The sequence below is a fragment of the Prionailurus bengalensis genome, chromosome A3, assembly GCF_016509475.1.
Source record: "Prionailurus bengalensis isolate Pbe53 chromosome A3, Fcat_Pben_1.1_paternal_pri, whole genome shotgun sequence".
In the NCBI taxonomy this organism is placed as follows: Eukaryota; Metazoa; Chordata; class Mammalia; order Carnivora; family Felidae; genus Prionailurus; species Prionailurus bengalensis.
In genome coordinates, this window is record NC_057354.1 from 118,713,413 (window position 1) to 118,731,930 (window position 18,518).

Consider the following 18,518-nt stretch of genomic DNA (forward strand, 5'->3'; position numbering starts at 1 on the left):
ATAAGTGTGTGCCTTCAGGGCAGCTGTACCCTTTTACTTGCTCAGCTTCTGTTTTTTCCTACTCAGGTTTTAGCACACTGATCTCTTTCTTTATTTCTTTTCTTTCCTTCTTTTCTTTCTGTTCTTCCCTTTGCTCCTTCCCTTCCCTCTGTTTTCTCCCCTGTTCCCTTCCTTCTTTCCCTCCTTCCTTCCAGTAGGAGATGGGGTAGGAAGCATGCCTAGTGATTTCTTCAGATGAATTCAGCAACTAATGCATTATAAAGTATGTCCCAGGTTGAAGTTGTATTTTAACAAGAGGATTCAAGCTAGAAGCAGAAGGGGATGCGCATTTTGTCAGTTTACCTCCAGGCATTAGTGCTGGCACAGCTATGAGTGTACTTTAACCCAAGGATATTACCATAGATCAGGAATTTTTACCTGCTTTAAAGAAACTAAATGTTAGGCAAACAAGGGCCACTGTAATTCCCTTGACGTGTGAGCAGGAGGGTTGGGTTAGGGTGGGTCTGTTCTACAGTGGAGGCGGTGGAAACACCAACCTGGAATTGGGTGGGGGGGAACGTTGAAATTTTACAGGGTGAGGTCATAGGCCTGGAGCGAGGCGGGGGGAAGACCGAGGTGATGGTGACTGAAGGTGTGACTACAGTCGCCTACACACTGGATGAGGGCCTTATCGAGTTTGGAACAGCCATTGATGACGGCAACTACACCCGGTGAGGGTCTGGGCTAATAACCTGCCAGGTGGTGGGAGAATCTGGTTCTGAGGCAGGAGGACTTGGAATGGGTGGTAAAACCGGCCACATCTAAAAAGAACCTGGTGGGAGGAGATTAGACAAAAAGGGCAAACAATTGCCTGACCCTCCCTACCCCTTTCCCCCAGCCCCCTCACCAGCCTTCTTCTGTGTCTTGCTGACCCTGGACTGTTGCTTTGCTTCCTTCTCTCTTCAGGGCAACAGCCTTCTTGGAGACTCTGGAAATGACCCCAGAAACAGAGGCAATGTGGAAAACCTTGAGCAAACTGGCACTAGAGGCAAGGCAGCTCCACATTGCTGAGAGGTGAGGTAGACCAGAACTGAGGTGCTGGGCAGCTAGGAAGGATGGCCAGTGGGCATTTTGCCTGTGGGCCGCTCCTCCAAGCGCCAAGACACCACTTCCATCCCGTGCCAACAGTGTCATCCTAGAACCCTTGCATGTAGTTATTCCAAACATTCTTCTGTCCTGGGTTCTAAGAGTATGTCTTTTACTGCTTTTGCTTCCCCTTCTTGTAACTAGGTGCCCTTTCAGAGTTTTAACACCCATATCCTCCAATCCATGCATCACTGTGTATTTACAAACATGGATTAGGAGTGTAGTTAGTAGGACAGACTTGGGTCTCCAGACTTCGAGTTGTCTTGTCTCCATTTACCAGCTTGTATAACCTGCAGTTCAGTTATCCTTTCCAAGCCTTGGTTTCTCAATTTCCTGTATGTAAAATGGGGGTAATAATAGAATTTACCTCGTTGAGTGGTAAAGAAAACCATGGTGGCAGTGAAGAAAGTAAGAGAATCTGTGCGAAGTGCACAGTAAATGTCTGTTGCTGCCATTTTGTGTGGGAGTCCTGTATCCCTTCTTTCCCAGCTAGGCTGCCAGCTAGGCCCAGGGGCTCTGACCCAGCATCTTCAGAACATACCCTGGATCTCTCACTGTTCAGCTCTACTGTCTCCACCCTAGAACAGACCACACCTCTCCTACCTGCGGTGTCGCAGACGCCTCTTAATTAGTCTCACTGATACTGTACTTACACCCCTACCATCCGTTCATCATCCCGTGAGAGCTCAGGTGACTTTTTAAACCACAAATTAGATTATGTCTTTTTTTTTTTTTTTTTTTTTTTTTGCTCAGAACCTTCCAGTTGTACTTAGTATAAGACCCATACTCCTTGCCGTGTCCTAAGGCCCAACAGTATATGGCTTCTGCTTCCTTCTTATACCAGGTACCTATTTGCTCATTAGTCTCCAGCCGCCCGTTGAGCACACCAAACTCACTCCGGCCATCGCACCTTTACACTCACTGTTCCCTCTGCCTAGAATAGTTTTTCCCCATCTCACCGTGACTGATTTTTTCTTATAGTAGGTCTCAGCTCAAATGTCGGCTCCCCAGGCCTTCTCCGACTACCAGCTTAACTGTCTATATGTGATATCACACTACTTTATTTTCCTTTTCATTCTTTGAAATACCTTTGTTTGTTTGCTAATTATTTGTTTCCACTAGAAACTAAATTCCCTGAGAGTAAGGCCCTCATCTATCTTACCCTCTTGTGTCTCGAGTGGCAAAAATAGTGTCTGGCACATAATCAATGTTCAGTATATATCTGCTGAGCCAGTGAATTCATGATGATTCTGTACTAATACTGCTTATTACCATTATTGCTTCCATACTACAGGTGCTTTTCTGCTTTGGGCCATGTAGCAAAAGCTCGATTCCTGCACAAGACCAATGAGATTGCAGATCAAGTGTCTCGGGAATATGCAAGTATTATCCTCCTGAATCATTCAGTCTCTCAAGCTGAGATTTCTCTTCATGCTCAGCACCCTGATCCCTAGCTTTCCAGCCATGGCTCTTTTCCTCTGTTCTGGCCGGCCATCCCACCTCCACCCTCGAGTCGGACCACTGTGGAATTGCTTGCCAGACCTCTTCCACTAAGCCCCATGAAGTTTTTCAGCTTCTAAATCTTTCAGCTTCCTCATCTCTCTAGCCTTTCTGTCTAGGCTCACGCAGACAGAATGGCTCCTGCAGCAGCAGAATAACCAGAACCTTCTTCCTCCCCATAGGGTGGAGAAGGAACAGACTTCTACCAGGTCCGAGCACGCCTAGCCATGCTGGAAAAGAACTACAAGCTGGCTGAAATGATCTTCTTGGAACAGGTGATGGGGAGAAGGGGGACCAGATTGAAGAGGGGACCAGGGTCGGGGGGAAGCAAAACAAACTGAGGGAAGAGCACTGGGGGAGAGCACTTAGACAGGTTTGTACAGTTAAACGCTTACTTACCCCTCTGCGTTAGTCCTTACAGTTACATTTTTCTTTCATCGACTGTCTGCCGTCTCCCCCTATACTCCAGAGCCTGTCCTGGCAATTCTAGCACACAGAGATAGATCCAGGTTTGTGGGGCCTGAAGCTTACACAATTTGAGGAGCCCTCTTTAAGAAAAAATACCTTGGTGGGGCACCTGGGTGGCGCAGTCGGTTAAGCATCCGACTTCAGCCAGGTCACGATCTCGCGGTCCGTGGGTTCGAGCCCCAACGTCGGGCTCTGGGCTGATGGCTCAGAGCCTGGAGCCTATTTCCGATTCTGTGTCTCCCTCTCTCTCTGCCCCTCCCCTGTTCATGCTCTGTCTCTCTCTGTCCCAAAAATAAATAAACGTTGAAAAAAAAAATTAAAAAAAAAAACACCTTGGAATGGGGGCTCTGCAACTAAGGTGCCCTGAGGCGTTAAGCGTCTCTTAATTTCATAATAAACCCACCTCCGCTTGTGCATAAGTAGAGGATGAGGCTTTTAATCCACATGGGCTGGCATCTTAGCGAGGCTAAGGAGAGCCTGTGATTTCTGATCCTCATGTCTTCCTGGTGCCCCTCTTTGCCCGGGTTCCCCTAGAATGCCGTTGAGGAGGCCATGGACATGTACCAGGAGCTACATCGTTGGGATGAGTGTATCGCAGTGGCTCAGGCCAAGGTACTACCAGCTCTGTCTTCTCCACAGTGCCCACAACTCAGTTCCACCAATATCAGAAACCTCTCGTCGAGGAGGCTATAGCAACTGGAACAAGGTTGGGGCTGGAAGTTAGGACATTGGTGACCAGGAGGATTTCCGTTGTCACAGTGGGATTGTAGAAGCATGGGAAGCAGCAGGGCAGGAAGGAGGGATGTGACTCCTCTTGCCTCTCTGTTGCATGTCCAGGGGCACCCAGCCCTGGAGAAGCTGCGCCGGGGTTACTACCAGTGGCTGATGGACACTCAGCAAGAGGAGCGAGCAGGTGAACTACAGGAGAGCCAAGGGGATGGACTAGCAGCCATCAGCCTCTACCTCAAAGCTGGGCTCCCTGCCAAAGCTGCTCGACTGGTGCTGACCCGGGAGGAACTGTTAGCCAACACGGAGCTGGTAGAACATATCACTGCAGCCCTTATCAAGGGGGAACTGTATGAAAGGGTATGGCTGGCTTCCCATTCCTGTCCCTTATCTCCAGGGCCCAGTGCCCCCTCCTACCCAAGGAGTCCTGGAGTACATAGCCCTCTGTGACTGGTTGCAGATTCTCCTCCTTTGGGGGCTGATACTTGATTCTTTGGGTGGTAGGGCTATCATTGTAGTAATGTGGTATGTGTTACTAGGCAGGTGATCTCTTTGAGAAGATTCGAAATCCACAGCGGGCCCTGGAGTGCTACTGTAAAGGCAATGCATTCATGAAAGGTACTACCACCACCAATTCAGTCTTCAGTGTTACTTGCTCAGACAGTCCCCTGGCACCTATTTTGTGCATCTGTTCAGGTTGACCGGCTCAGTTCTCCATTCCTCCACTTCACCTGTTTTCCACACCCCATTTTCCTGTCTTTCTTTTCCTGAGTCCCATCCCCAGAAGTCTTAACTGAGCACACTGTCTCTGGCAGCGGTGGAGCTGGCTCGATTGGCATTCCCAGTGGAAGTGGTGCGACTGGAAGAGGCATGGGGGGATCACTTGGTGCAGCAGAAGCAGCTTGATGCAGCCATTAATCACTACATTGAAGCCAGGTAAAGGGGTGCAAGGTGATGGGGCAAGTAAGGGCACCCAGGCCTGGAAGAAGAGAGATCACAAAGTGTAGGTTGGAGTATGCTTGAGGTGTCTCCCTACCTCCATCTGTCTTCCTCTTTTCTCATACGTACGTGTGCCTTTCCCAACTATGCCAGGTGCTCCATTAAAGCAATTGAGGCTGCCCTGGGTGCCCGCCAGTGGAAGAAGGCAATTTATATATTAGATATACAGGACCAGAACATTGCGTCCAAATACTATCCCCGTGTGGCCCAGCACTATGCATCTCTGCAGGAGTATGAGGTGAGGAAGAGTCCCTTCCTTCAGCCTGAGGCAACGCAGTACAGGATTAACAAAGAGAGAACCCAGAACAGGAAGTGGGGGCTACCTCACCATGTCCTTCTTCCTGGGTCCCAGCCGCATCAGCCACCTGAGTGGGAAGAAAGCAGTTTACTGCCCTTCCTTCATTCCATCATGACACAGACTCCTCTCCCAAATATATAAAGCTAGTGTCCAGCTCTCTTCCTATGCTAGCATGAGTGATTCTTCATGGTAATGCCATCATAGTTACAGTGTAGAATTGCCTTACATTGCAGAAATGGGAGACCCTTTTATTTTTTTTTAATGTTTATTCATTTATTTTGAGAGACAGAGAGCAGGGGAGGGGCAGAAAGAGAAGAGAGAGAATTCCAAGCAGGTTCCGTGCTGGGAGCACAGAGCCGGATGCGGGGCTCATCTCACGAACCATGAGATCATGACCACAGCTGAAATCAAGAGTTGGATGCTTAACCGACAGCCCTTTTAAGCTCCCATCTTCCCCATTCTGGTTTGGGCTAGTCTTGTTTTTTTTCAAAACAGTAGAAGGTGTGAGACCCCCATTGTCATCTTTTCTTCTCTGTTATTATACAATAGTAGTATCCCCAGCTCTCCTCCATCCCAGCTGAGGCTTGTTCTTTCCTTCCCTCGCAGGCTGCTTTAACTCTGTTGCTCTTGGCCTTTTGTGTCTACCTCTCTCAACCACAGATTGCCGAGGAGCTCTACATCAAAGGAGACCGGACAAAAGATGCAATCGACATGTACACTCAGGCTGGCCGCTGGGAGCAAGCCCACAAGGTAGAGGGAGGGGTCGCGTTCATCAGAGAATCCCACCTCTCAGCATCTGTTGCCACTTTCTTTGGTCTCTGATCTCCTCCTCCTTCACTGGGTTCCCTGAAAGCTGAGAAAGAGTACCAGAATGAAGTCTGGAGAACCTTGATCCCTAGCCACAGGCAAAGGCAAGGATGAAGAGGCCCTTGTTCCCAAACCTGTAATTCTGAAGCGGGCATGACGGGCTCAGGAGCTGGGGCATCTGAAACACCACTCCCCAAGCCCTGGTCACAGATACGACTTTGTTTCGCATCTGTTTTCTGAACCCGGTGGATACAGTGGGAATATGGGAATGGGGATGGATGCCCTCAGCACAGGGCATCTCTGACCCTTCTGCCTGAGCAGAATATAGTTCTTACTTTGCTCCTTATGGACTTGGAGTTCCCTGGAATGACTAGGAAAGCAACAGTAACCAAACTCCTGTGGTTGTTGGGAAAATTCAGAGTTCCTGAGAAGACTCGTTGCCCCAGAGTCCGGCTTCCCGGGCTGCTCTGCATATCCCTCTGCTTCCCTTGGAAACTGGCACCAGAGGCTACTCTGGCTCTGTGTGTCTGCACAGCTGGCGATGAAGTGCATGAGACCAGAAGACGTGTCAGTGCTGTACATCACCCAGGCTCAGGAGATGGAGAAGCAGGGCAAGTACCGTGAGGCCGAAAGGTGAGCTGCAGCCCCAGAGCGGGTGTGGGAGGAGGCTTCAGGGCTGCAGGGAGGAAGGTGTCTGAGGATAAGTGCCCTCTGCCTAGAAGGCAGTGACAGGGTCTCTTAGGAATGACTCTGGCGGCAGGAATCTGGGTCTAGGAGGCCCCAGGTGTATCTCCCATCCCCAGGCTCTACGTGACAGTGGAAGAGCCTGATCTTGCCATCACCATGTTCAAAAAGCACAAGTTGTATGATGATATGATCCGCCTGGTAGGGAAGCACCACCCAGATCTCCTCAGTGACACACACCTCCACCTGGGCAAGGTGAGCCCTTCTCTTGTCTCTGCCCATATCTCCCCCAAACAGGCTCCATGGCCCCCTCTCTCCATCCTGACCTACCTTTCCCCAGGAGCTGGAGGCTGAAGGCCGACTGCAGGAGGCTGAGTATCACTACCTCGAGGCTCAGGAGTGGAAGGCAACAGTGAACATGTACCGCTCCAATGGGCTTTGGGAGGAGGCCTACCGGGTAAGGAGTCCAGTTCACACTGGGGATATGGCCACCCCTCTTTCCCACTCTCAGGTGACTAATTCTGAACTAGTAGTGGGTATCTTTGAAAAATGTCCACACCTGTTGGCAAAATTTCACATGTAATATGAAGGGTTTGTAGACTACCTAAAACTCATCCTTGGACCCTAAGCAGGTTAATAGACCCTGAAACTTAGTCCTCTCCCTGCTGTTCTAGTAGAAATACTTGATCCTTGTCAAAGCTGAAGTCAGGTCAGAGGTGAGAAGGGAGCAGCCATGTGTCCCTGCATGGGAGGATTGCCAAGTGGCTTTGCTTCACAGGTGGCCAAGGCTCATGGAGGCACTAATGCCCACAAACACGTGGCCTATCTGTGGGCAAAGAGCCTGGGAGGAGAGTCTGCAGTTAGACTGCTTAATAAGCTGGGACTCCTGGAAGCTGCTATTGACCACGCTGCTGACAACTGGTGAGGCCCTAAGTCTTCTCTCCACTGGCCCCATTCCAGTCAGATCCTCTGTATAGACAAGAAAAGTTGTTGTATAACTGAGAAGCATTTCTAAAAACTGAGGCAAGAGCGAAGAGATCCTTGGTAGAACTTGATGGAGAGGCAAGAATGAATTAGTAGCTCTGCTCCTATTTCTTGGGGGCTCAGATGAGCATTTGTTTAACTGTTCTAAACATGGGGCTCAGTCTCACAACCCCGAGATCAAGAGTCTCTCACTCTACTCTCTGAGCCAGCCAGGTGCCCCAGAGAGAAAAGCTTTTAAAGCTAAAGTGCACTAAACCAGTACTTTACTTGAGGAATGGAAGTATGATTCTATTAAATGCAAAACGCTTTTCTTAAGCAAATGTTACGGAAGACCAGTAATAATCCTGTATCAAATCAGATTGCTGAGGATCGTCTTAACTCATTCTTGAGAGACTGTTTTTCTGCTAATGAAGTTGTGGCTCGGGAGGATGTGGTGGGAGAACGAGGAGCCCTTGCTACCCTGGCAGCTGTTGTGCTGTGAAGCTCACTCCTGTCCCCTGCCTCGTGCCGGACCCGTGCTCCTAACATCAGCTGGTCTCGGGACACACAGGCTTTTCCAAGTGTCTCCTGATCCACATCTTCCTTTACATTTCTCTGTGCTTCTCTATCACTTCATATGGATTACCTTTCTTCATTTGTCCTTTTTCCTCCCTCCATCCTTGCCCTTTCTGTTTTCTCTTGCCCTGTTTGTCTTCTTCTCTTATAAAATGAAGTACTGAGTAGACAGACCTTATTTGCACCTTCCATTTCAGCTCCTTTGAATTTGCTTTTGAACTCTCTCGGCTGGCCCTCAAGCACAAAACCCCTGAGATTCATCTCCGATATGCTATGTACCTGGAGGATGAGGTATGGATGTGATCCCTCTCCATTGCTTTTGACCCTGACCTCCTCCCCTCTCGTGGCTGCCTGTGATGCCAATCTGCTTCTCATCATGTACAGCTGCCCTTCTGTCCCTACAGGGTAAATTTGAAGAGGCTGAAGCTGAATTCATCAGGGCTGGTAAACCCAAGGAAGCAGTTCTCATGTGAGTTACCCCATAAATTCTTTAATCCTGACCTCCCAGGCGCAGTCCCAGGACCTTGCATGGTCCCCTTCACCTTCCTCTGAACTGCGTACCGATAAATCTTCTATCCTCCCCTCAGTGACATGGCTGTTTGCCTCCCACTGTTGAGGTCTCAGTCCTACACTTAGCCTCTCCTGTGTCCTCATCTGGGAGCAGGTTTGTCCATAACCAGGATTGGGAGGCAGCACAGCGTGTGGCCGAGGCCCACGATCCAGACAGCGTCGCCGAGGTGCTCGTGGGGCAGGCCCGGGGGGCCTTGGAGGAGAAGGACTTTCAGAAAGCAGAAGGGCTGCTGCTTCGGGCCCAGAGACCGGGCCTGGCCCTCAATTTTTATAAGGTGGGGCACTGGATTCAGAGCCATGAGGGAAGGGGAGAGGGTATGAGAGCCCAGAGAGTACTACAACGACCCCTGCTACTAGGAGAGATCCAGGAAGTTAGCACTGGGGAGGAAGAAGGAGACAAGAAGGAGAAGAGAGGTCCAAGGACCCAGGGATCAGTGGCCCATAGCACCTGTGTGGCAGTGGGAAGCTGTCATGCCTGCCTCTGCTTCCCTGATACCTGGAAATCTGAGCAGGAGGCTGGATTATGGAGCGATGCCCTGCGGATCTGCAAGGATTATGTGCCGGGCCAGCTGGAGGCTCTGCAGGAAGAGTATGAGCGGGAAGCTACCAAGAAGGGGGCCAGGTATGAAGGCGGGAGGCAGCAAGTGTTGGCAGGGTGGGTCACACAGTATGCACAGGATAGGCCACACTGCCTGTCCTGTTCCTGGTCATGTGTATTCTCATCTCATCAGGGGTATGGAGGGGCTAGTGGAACAAGCTCGACAGTGGGAACAGGCTGGAGAGTATAGCCGTGCCGTCGACTGCTACCTCAAGGTGCGGGACTCAGGAAGCAGCAGCCTGATGGAAAAGTGCTGGATGAAGGTAAGACCTACTACACCCTTCCTGGCCTTCCGTTTCCCGGGCCGCCCTCACACTCAGCATTCCCCCTCGGACATTCCTCTTTCTCCTTCTGTGTCTTTCGTTTTTACTCAAGCAGCAGAGATCTACTGAGTGCTTCTGAGATGCTAGAGCAATGAAAGCTGTAAAAGGGGGGGGTTCTAAGGCAGAACCCTAATGGCCAGAAATTGGGGAAGTCAGACTAACGCGGCTCAATTGTGTATCTCAGTGAAGACTTAAAGGGTGCGATCCAAGTTGGGGTTCAGAGAAGGATGGGACCTCTGGGCTGGGAGGGGTCAGGTAGGCTCTGTGAGGGAGGATGGAGGCCATGAAGAAAGCAGAGGCTCCTCCTCTACCCAGCAGCTCCTGAAGAGAAGCATCTAGCAGATTAAGTCAAACCAGTATGTTTCATCAACTCTAAAACATATATAATTGCATTTTAATATCTTAGAAATTGGGGTACATGTGAAGTTTTAAATGATGCATCGTAGATTCAGAGTTGTGAATGGGGTAGATTGATTCAGCTTCCTAAATAAAATTGGTGTGATGATTCTCCTGCAGAATTTCCCTCTGGTTTCTGAGGACTTGTAATTGAATAGCCCCTAGACGTTGGCGGGGGGAGGCGGGGGGAGGCGGGGGGAGTAGAAAGGACTGATGGTTGGTTATGCAAAATTTAGCAGATTTAACCAGCAAGTGTTTATTAAGCATCTGCTATATTTTACCCTGGAGCATTGTTTATTGGCATCTGTGCACGGCTATACCTTCTGCAAATTAGCTTCCTGGATGGGGCACTTTAAGTTTTGAAGGGTTTGGCAGGTGAAGTGAGGCATATATAGGTGGGGGAAAGACCAGGAGGATTAGCATAGACTGTAGCTAAAACTGGACTATGTACATGGAAATTAAAATCTGGTGAGGACGTCAGCATCACAGTGGAAATAGAGTAAACGTATAGAACGCTCGGATTTGTGGAATTACTGAGTTTTAGGGTTGGAAGGTGTCTCCACGATCATCTAGAGCATCACTGTCCAATAGAAATAAAATGCAAGTCACAAAGGTAAATCACACATGTAAATTTAAAATTTCCTAGTAGCCGGGGCGCCTGGGTGGCTCAGTTGGTTGAGCATCTGACTTCGGCCCAGGTCATGATCTCATGGTTTGTGGGTTCAAGCCCTGCGTCAGGCTCTGTTCCAAATGCTCAGAGCCTGTAGCCTGCTTTGGATTCTGTGTCCCCCTCTCTCTCTGCCCCTCCCCCGCTCATGCTCACTCTGTCTCTCAAAAGTGAATAAAGTTTAAAAAAAAAAAAATTTCCTAGTAGCCATACTCAAGTAAAAAGAAATACAAGAAAATAATTATATTTTACCTAACCAAATATATCTAAACTCATTTCAACATTAAACTCCTTTCAACTCAATATTTTATTGATTGCTTATATTATTGATATTTATTTATCTCAATTTATTGAGATATTTTACATTCCTTCTTTCATACTAAGTCTTTGAAACCCAGTGTGTATTTAAGCTGATAGCACATCTAAGTTGGGACTAGCCACATGTGACTAGTGGCTTCTGTTCTGGACAATACAAATCTGGACCAACCATCACTCTTATGGGTGAAGAAACTGAGTCTTAGAAAAGCCCAGCACAAACAGTTGCAGAATTCCTTCTTTCGCTATACCTGCACCACCAAGATTCTGTTTGTGACAAAGAACTCGAGAAACCAGTTTGTCAGACATGGCAGGACCAAATGCAGTGACCTCAGACATCAAAGGGAGTATGTGACAGAGCAGGAGCTGAGAGGAACAAATAGGTCCACTGATGGTCATTTAAAGGCTCTGATGGACCGTGAGACAGGCTTTGCCCAGGAGGGTAGAAGGTGAAGGCGAGTGCTAGAGAGACCGTCGACAACTGGAAGGAAAAAACAGATCAGGCTGAGGGCGCCCAGCAGTATTTGTCTCTCCTACCCATTGTCATCTTCCGTTCAACCGCTCAGGCAGCTGAACTCGCCATCAAGTTTCTGCCTCCTCAGCGCAGTCTGGAAGTAGTTCGGGCTGTGGGACCCCAGCTGACTGGAATCAGGAAGTACAGTGCAGTAAGTAGAGTGCTGGGACTGAAGAAGTAGATTCCACAGAGAGGGGTGGAACAGTACCAGCCACACCCAGGAGGGTGTGTGAGGTGGGCTCCTGGCAGTGTCCCATGCAGTTCCTCAGAAACAGAGGAGAAAGCTGGTCTCCGAGCTCCATTTTCCCCACTGTGCAGGCTGCAGAGCTCTATCTGAACTTGGACTTAGTCAAGGAAGCGATCGATGCTTTCATTGAGGGTGAGGAGTGGAACAAGGCCAAGCGTGTGGCCAAGGAGTTAGATCCCCGGTAAGCTTCTGACCCCTTCTACTGGGAAATTCTTTTACTTCCTTTTGTAAAGAGAGGAAGTTCTCATGGGAAGGGTGTGCATCCCGGGACCGTGCAGTGCTAGATCTCTGCACATCTTCACAGGTACGAAGACTATGTGGACGAGCATTATAAAGAGTTCCTCAAGAACCAGGGCAAAGTGGACTCGGTGAGACTGGCAGAGAGTTAGCAAGAGGGAGAATGCATGGAGACTCAAGAGATTCTCTCCCTCCTTTCCCCACTCATGTCATCTGGCCTCTTAACTCTGTCTTTTCCACTGATCCCTAGCTGGTGGGTGTGGATGTGGTAGCTGCTTTGGACCTGTATGTGGAGCAGGGCCAATGGGACAAGTGCATTGAAACGGCCACCAAGCAGGTACTGCTCTTTCTCCCATCCCCAGCCCTTCTAGACATTTCCCTTGGCTCCACTTGCCCAGAGCTGTCTCTCTCTTAATTCCTCCAAAGCCCAACCCCAGAGATCCCTAACCAGCATCAGAGAGTCAGTCTTCCACACTCTTGAAACTGGGGTCAGAGGCCTAGCTGGGCCTGGCTTGCATATGCCTTGGCCTCCTAAACAAATCCACGGCCTCAAGTTACCACCCCACCCTCACTGCCTGCTCTTACTGATCCCAACTTCCCCATGCTTTTCCTCCATCCCCGGGACAGAACTACAAGATTCTGCACAAGTATGTGGCTTTGTATGCGACTCACCTGATCCGAGAGGGTGACTATGGCCAGGCACTGGCCCTGTATGTGCAGCACGGAGCCCCTGCTAACCCACAGGTACCCGCCTGCTTCTTGGGGTGAATGTTCCCCTCAAGGAAGTTGTTACCTTCTCCTCAGAACCACCCATTCCCTTAGGAATGGTCTTCTCAAAGGATTCTTTTAAGAGAGCGTCATGCCCTTGGGGCGCCTGGGTGGCTCAGTCGGTTGAGGGGTTGAGCGCCCCGACTTTGGCTCAGGTCATGATCTCACAGCTTGTGAGTTCGAGCCCCACATCGGGCTCTGTGCTGACAGCTCGGAACCTGGAGCTCGCTTCGGATTCTGTGTCTCCCTCTCTCTCTGCCCCTAACCCACTTGCATGCTGTCTCTGTCTCTTTCAAAAATAAACATTAAAACAAACAAACAAACAAACAAACAAACTTGAAAGCATCAGGCCCAGAGACAGCCCCCCTTCTCCCACCAGCCTCTTCTGAAATGTACAGCCTCGCAGGATTTACCATCTGAGGAAGCATTCAACAGCATCCTCATACTATTAGCTAATGCAGGAACAGTCTTCCAGAGATGAATCCTGGACACACCTCTGGGGCCTCATTAACTTCCTAAAGAGACTAAACATTGCTCTCCTGTCTGAGCATCCCAGCTCTCTAGAATATCAGCCCATTAACACCGTGACTGCATTCACATTCACCTGTTTGCCCACACTCAAAGCACCAATTGGTAAGAAAGTCATTTTCTTGTTCTTCTTTTCTCTGAAAATGATCGACACTTTCTTCATCACTGTCCCCTAGCTCCTCCCCCGCTCCCCCCCACACACTTAAAGCCTGGTTTCCTTTTTGGGCCCATGTGTACTTTCTCTTCTAGTTACCCCTTCTCACTCAGCTCTCCTTTCCCCATTACCTCTAGAATTTCAACATCTACAAAAGGATCTTCACGGACATGGTGAGCTCACCAGGGACCAACAGTGCTGAGGCCTATCACAACTGGGCTGATCTTCGGGATGTGCTCTTCAACTTGGTGAGGAAGTCAGGTCCACAACAGAGTGAAAAAACCACTCTGCCTGTCCCTGTCCTCACGTCTTTTATAACATATACCTTTAGGGGCTCCTGGGTGGCTCAGTCGGTTAAGCGACCGACTTCGGCTCAGATCATGTTCTTGCAGTCCGTGAGTTCGAGCCCTGCGTCGGGCTCTGTGCTGACAGCTCAGAGCCTGGAGCCTGCTTCAGATACTGTGTCTCCCTCTCTCTCTGCCCCTCCCCCGCCCACACTCTGGCTTTCTCTCTCAAAAATAAACGTTAAAAAAATTTATAAAAAATAAATAAATAACATATACCTTTACCTTCAGATGGCCTACACCTTTGTCCAGGTGGCTCTGGCACTCCTCTGACCCCTGACCCAGGCTGTGCTGTCTTCCTACTCTAGTGTGAAAACCTGGTGAAGTCTAGTGAGGCAAATTCTCCAGCCCATGAGGAGTTTGAGACGATGCTGCTGATTGCTCACTACTATGCCACTCGTTCGGCAGCCCAGAGTGTCAAACAGCTGGTGAGATGGGGGTAGCGCCCAGTCTTATGGACACATCTTTAGATGTATGAAGTTGAATGAATTCAAATTCTGGATTCTCAAGCTTGATCCACTTCTTTCCTACTTTCTCTTGTTTAAAGAAATCTTTAACCCTTGCTGAGATGGTTTTCTTCCTGACTCCTCCTTTGACCTTCTCAGGGCTCTACCCACACAGTTCCACCTTCATTATGCTTAAACATTCAAATCCCACAACTTCTGTGTTGATCTCTTACAATATACACATACCTTTGGCCTACTCATGATAGTATATTGTATATTTATTGTGTGTACTTGAATAATAGAAATAATCTAGGCCCAGTTCTCTTGTGCATATGAAAAAAAACTAAGACCCAGAACCACTTGAGATCCAGACCAATTTAATACGGATTGTTGGTTTTCTGGTTCTGGTTCTGCCTTAGTTATAAGATCACTGGCCTGGTAGCTCAGTCCCTTCCATACCAGGATCATAATGCTTTGACTTTACTCTGTAGGAAACTGTGGCTGCCCAGCTTTCTGTTTCACTCTTACGCCACACCCAATTACTACCTGCAGACAAGGCCTTCTATGAAGCTGGCATTGCTACCAAGGTGAGCTGGGACAAGGAAGGGTGTGGCGGAGGAATTAAGGAAATCAAAAGGAAGGAAGGTAGACTATCCCGTGTGCTCTGGTAGAGCAAAGCTGAGGGTGGGGCTGATGTTATGGAGGATATCGCTTTCCTGTGACTTCCCGAATTCCTCCCCCTGCATCCTGGAAAAGCAGCATCCAAGCCCAGCTGCTGGCTCCCACCTGCAACTTTCCTCTGTTGCAGGCAGTTGGCTGGGAGAACATGGCATTCATCTTCCTCAACCGCTTTCTGGATCTGACTGATGTGAGCATAAAGTTGTGCCCAGAGGGTGGGAAGTTTTGCCTGTCACAAGTTGTGTCTATCTCATGGCTGCCCACTCTTCCACAGGCAATCGAAGAAGGGACTCTGGATGCCCTTGACCACTGTGACTTTCAGGATACAGACATTCCCTTTGAGGTGCCACTCCCAGCCAAGCAGCACGTACCGGTAAGGGCACAAGATTGGAGAATGGGAGGCCTCACTGGTATTAGGACGTTGTGAATGGAGGACACTTTATTTTGGCCCTCCTAACCTTTAAAATGGCCATGAGTTAGCAACATCTTTGGAAGGGCTTCTGCCCTCACTGTTCCTCCAACGAAAGTAGAAGCAGAGAAAAAAAACTAAGGTGGTGATCATGAACGCCATCCAAGGAGGATCATGTATGGGTAAAAAATGATGCACAGGACAGCAGCTTAGTAAAACTCGCCGCCTTCCACTTGCCTGCTGTGGAAGCTGGTGCTGAGGAGGCTGCTGCTCCCTGTCCTTCCCAGGAGGCTCAGAGAGAAGAGGTTCGAGACTGGGTACTCACAGTCTCAATGGACCAGCGGCTGGAGCAGGTTCTGCCTCGGGATGAGCGCGGTGCCTATGAGGCTTCCCTGGTGGCGGCGAGCACTGGAGTTCGGGCACTACCCTGCCTCATTACAGGTACAGAACCCTACAGCACCCAACGTTCTGTGGTGGGTGGAAAGGAGGGGCAAACAGCAGGTTCAAGAAAGTGTTTTCCCAGACTCTGTGCTGACAGCTCAGAGCCTGGAGCCTGCTTCGGATTCTTTGTCTCCCTCTCTCTGCCCCTCCCCTGCTCGTGCTCTGTCTCTTTCTGTCTTTCAAAAAATGAATAAATGTTAAAAAATAAAAATAAAAAATAAAAAAACGTTTTACTGTGATTCAGTAAAGGAGGCAGAACTTTTTTTTTTTCCTTTGAGAGAGAGTATGCACAGGGGAGAAGAGCAGAGGGAGAGGGAGAAAGAGAATCTTAAGCAGGCTCCATGGCCAGCATGGAGCCTGACATGGGGCTCGACCCCATGACCCTTAAGTCATGACCTGGACCAAAATCAAGACTCAGATGCTCAACCAATTGAGCCAGCCAGGTGCCACGAACATTCTACTTCCTGCTCCTAAATTGTTCTTTGTTTTCCCCCTCAAATGCCAGTTCATCTTTTTTTCTTCCCCCACAGGATACCCCATTCTGAGGAACAAAATTGAATTTAAGCGGCCAGGGAAGGCAGCTAACAAGGACAACTGGAATAAGTTCCTTATGGCGATCAAGGTTAGAGAGGGAGACTTGAAGGGTCGGGGCAGGGAGAATAGCACTGAAGGAAAATAAGAAACCACTAGAAGGGTGGGTGGGAATGTCAACAAGGCAGGTGCAACCCTGAACTCTGCTCCCCATACTAAGATAGGGTTGATTTTCCTTATAGAAGGAATGCTTTTTCTTAGCACTGAGTTCCTCTCCTGTTCTTCTGTTTGTCCACAGACCTCCCACAGCCCAGTGTGCCAGGATGTGCTGAAATTCATTAGTCAGTGGTGTGGAGGGTTACCTAGCACCAGCTTTTCCTTTCAGTAACTGATAGAATTCAACGAAGAGTTATTGGGTTCTCTCCCTCATTAAAGACTTGTAGATAACAGACCAAACCATTGTGTTCTTCAATCAAGGTCATCCCCAATATCAGCCCATTGCCCTTTAACCCCCAAAAGGAACCATAATCAAGTAGAAGAAAAGAGTTATTTTATTATAACTGTTTATGTCATCCTGGGGAGGTGGAAAACCTTGTGTACTGAATCTCTGGATCAGCACCTGTTCTGCAGAAGGGAGAACCTGGGTCAGAGGGCAAGCAGCCTGGCAGGGGACATGACCCAGTTCTAAGAGTGGTTCCCTGCCTCCACGCCTTCCCAGGCCACAGTCTCCATAGATTACCTGTCCTAAGCCCAGCTTTTCTGTGATGCCTGGATTTCTTGATTTTGATCCAGTAGCTGTTCATTTTCCTGTCTTTTACACTTAGGAAGTTCAAGCTCTGTCAGTTGCTCCAGCTATAGGGGAGGATGGAGTTAGTACTCCTGCCCTGAATTACAGGCAGTCTGTTTTGAATGAGCCCTTCCTGTTCTTCTTCCTTACCTGCTCCTGAAGCCCTTCCTTCCTGCAGGGCCCAACCCCACGTAAGGTGAGTGCAGCCACACAGCAGTAACCAGATAGAGCAGCCTCTCCTGCAGACATGACCAAAGAAGGGATCCAGAGAGCCAAGGCTGTATCCTAAAAGGTGAAGAGGGAGGGTGGGGAACTGAGAGGGAGCAGGGCAGGAGTGGCAAGTAGGGGTTGTTGAAAAGGCAGGACCAAGGCCCTGGAGACTGCAAAAAGGCTGAAAAAAACATGCACTCACATAGATTCTTGTAGGGTCAAACGGGCAGTCAGTGCGTCCAGACCCCTTGTCCATCGGTAGCAAAGGATCCAGCAGCCCTGGATGGCAGTCAGCAATAAGACGGCGGCCACCGTTGGCCACAGTGAGTGACACAGCAAGGAGGATGCCCAGGGAGCAGGCAGCAGACAAGAGGAGGTTCACCAGAGCTAGTGCCAGGAGAGCCCAGTGCTGGCAGGGGCAGAAGATCAGGGTGAGCAGCTGTGAGTGGCGGACTCTCCCACTGCTAAGACACCTTGGTTTCTCTATTTGAGGCTCCTCCTCCCACCTGAAGGTGAAGCTGAGTCAGGTCCTCATTTCCCTGACTCAAGACCTCATGAAAGCTCCAAAAATCCCCTCACCAGTCTTGGGCGCAGAAGGTTCCTGGATGCCAAGAGGGCCACAAGTCCCACGGAAACACTCTGGAAGATACAATGCCTGAGGCCCGCGCCTCTCTCCGCCCCGCCCCTCTCCCTCACAGCCGCGGCCCCGCCCCCCGCCGCGCTCACCAGCAGCCCCGAGCCCACGGAGATGACATTGGCCGTGGTGTACTCCGGGGTGACGGCGCCGCGGGGATTGGCCACGTGTCGCAGGACGGTGCCGTGCAGCACGGCCCCCAGGAGCAGGTTCACGTGGCCCACCAGGATCAGCGCCAGGCCCACGCGCATTAGCCGCCGGGGGCCGCGGGCCGCGTCTGCAAAGCACGGGGGAGGGGCAGGCTTGAGCCGGGAAAGGAACCGGAGGGGCCCTCGTGGCCGCCCCGTGAACGGGGGGGGGCTGTAGGAAGGGTCGTCGGCGGACGCAGGGGAACGAGACCGGGGCCGGAAGTTACCGAATCTGCAGAGGCGGCAGCACCTCATCTCGGCCCTCCTCGCCCCGCCGCAGGGCAGCTCTACCTGGCCCCGGCCCCTCCCTCGCTCTCCCTACCAGTTCCGCCCGGCTGCCACCTGGAGGCCCAACCCCACGCCCCGGGCGGGGCTCCGAGCTCGCTC

The 18,518-nt window shown here is 50.1% G+C and overlaps 2 protein-coding genes across 4 annotated transcripts in view; one reads left to right on the forward strand and one right to left on the reverse strand.

Annotated features, from left to right (window-relative positions):
* Positions 1-16,768, forward strand: part of IFT172 (intraflagellar transport 172) — a 34,809-nt gene extending 18,041 nt beyond the window's left edge. The window contains exons 17-48 of the mRNA XM_043604261.1: positions 574-710; positions 946-1,053; positions 2,420-2,504; positions 2,808-2,900; positions 3,628-3,705; positions 3,931-4,179; positions 4,359-4,437; positions 4,635-4,755; positions 4,912-5,056; positions 5,777-5,866; positions 6,459-6,556; positions 6,727-6,862; positions 6,948-7,064; positions 7,386-7,528; positions 8,344-8,437; positions 8,551-8,615; positions 8,811-8,991; positions 9,229-9,338; positions 9,448-9,577; positions 11,582-11,680; positions 11,848-11,957; positions 12,081-12,144; positions 12,264-12,350; positions 12,641-12,757; positions 13,601-13,711; positions 14,116-14,235; positions 14,745-14,840; positions 15,062-15,121; positions 15,206-15,304; positions 15,628-15,781; positions 16,312-16,403; positions 16,611-16,768. Coding sequence (XP_043460196.1) covers positions 574-710; positions 946-1,053; positions 2,420-2,504; positions 2,808-2,900; positions 3,628-3,705; positions 3,931-4,179; positions 4,359-4,437; positions 4,635-4,755; positions 4,912-5,056; positions 5,777-5,866; positions 6,459-6,556; positions 6,727-6,862; positions 6,948-7,064; positions 7,386-7,528; positions 8,344-8,437; positions 8,551-8,615; positions 8,811-8,991; positions 9,229-9,338; positions 9,448-9,577; positions 11,582-11,680; positions 11,848-11,957; positions 12,081-12,144; positions 12,264-12,350; positions 12,641-12,757; positions 13,601-13,711; positions 14,116-14,235; positions 14,745-14,840; positions 15,062-15,121; positions 15,206-15,304; positions 15,628-15,781; positions 16,312-16,403; positions 16,611-16,700 — 3,558 coding nt within the window. The 3' untranslated portion in view covers positions 16,701-16,768. The remainder of the gene's footprint in view (positions 1-573; positions 711-945; positions 1,054-2,419; positions 2,505-2,807; positions 2,901-3,627; positions 3,706-3,930; positions 4,180-4,358; positions 4,438-4,634; positions 4,756-4,911; positions 5,057-5,776; positions 5,867-6,458; positions 6,557-6,726; positions 6,863-6,947; positions 7,065-7,385; positions 7,529-8,343; positions 8,438-8,550; positions 8,616-8,810; positions 8,992-9,228; positions 9,339-9,447; positions 9,578-11,581; positions 11,681-11,847; positions 11,958-12,080; positions 12,145-12,263; positions 12,351-12,640; positions 12,758-13,600; positions 13,712-14,115; positions 14,236-14,744; positions 14,841-15,061; positions 15,122-15,205; positions 15,305-15,627; positions 15,782-16,311; positions 16,404-16,610) is intronic.
* Positions 16,769-16,845: 77 nt separating this feature from the next.
* Positions 16,846-18,448, reverse strand: KRTCAP3 (keratinocyte associated protein 3). Of its 3 annotated transcripts, XM_043604275.1 has the most exons (7): positions 18,359-18,448; positions 18,036-18,220; positions 17,889-17,948; positions 17,512-17,718; positions 17,250-17,384; positions 17,052-17,164; positions 16,846-16,931 (listed from the first exon to the last, which is right to left on the reverse strand). In XM_043604275.1, exons 1-6 carry the CDS (start codon positions 18,384-18,386, stop codon positions 17,057-17,059), a joined length of 723 nt encoding a protein of 240 aa, XP_043460210.1. In that variant the 5' UTR covers positions 18,387-18,448; the 3' UTR covers positions 16,846-16,931; positions 17,052-17,056. The 3 variants fall into 3 exon arrangements, 2 of the variants coding, with proteins under 2 accessions (XP_043460210.1, XP_043460209.1); XR_006301083.1 differs by having other exon boundaries at positions 17,512-17,588; positions 18,036-18,440; XM_043604274.1 differs by having other exon boundaries at positions 18,036-18,440.
* Positions 18,449-18,518: the final 70 nt, after the last annotated feature.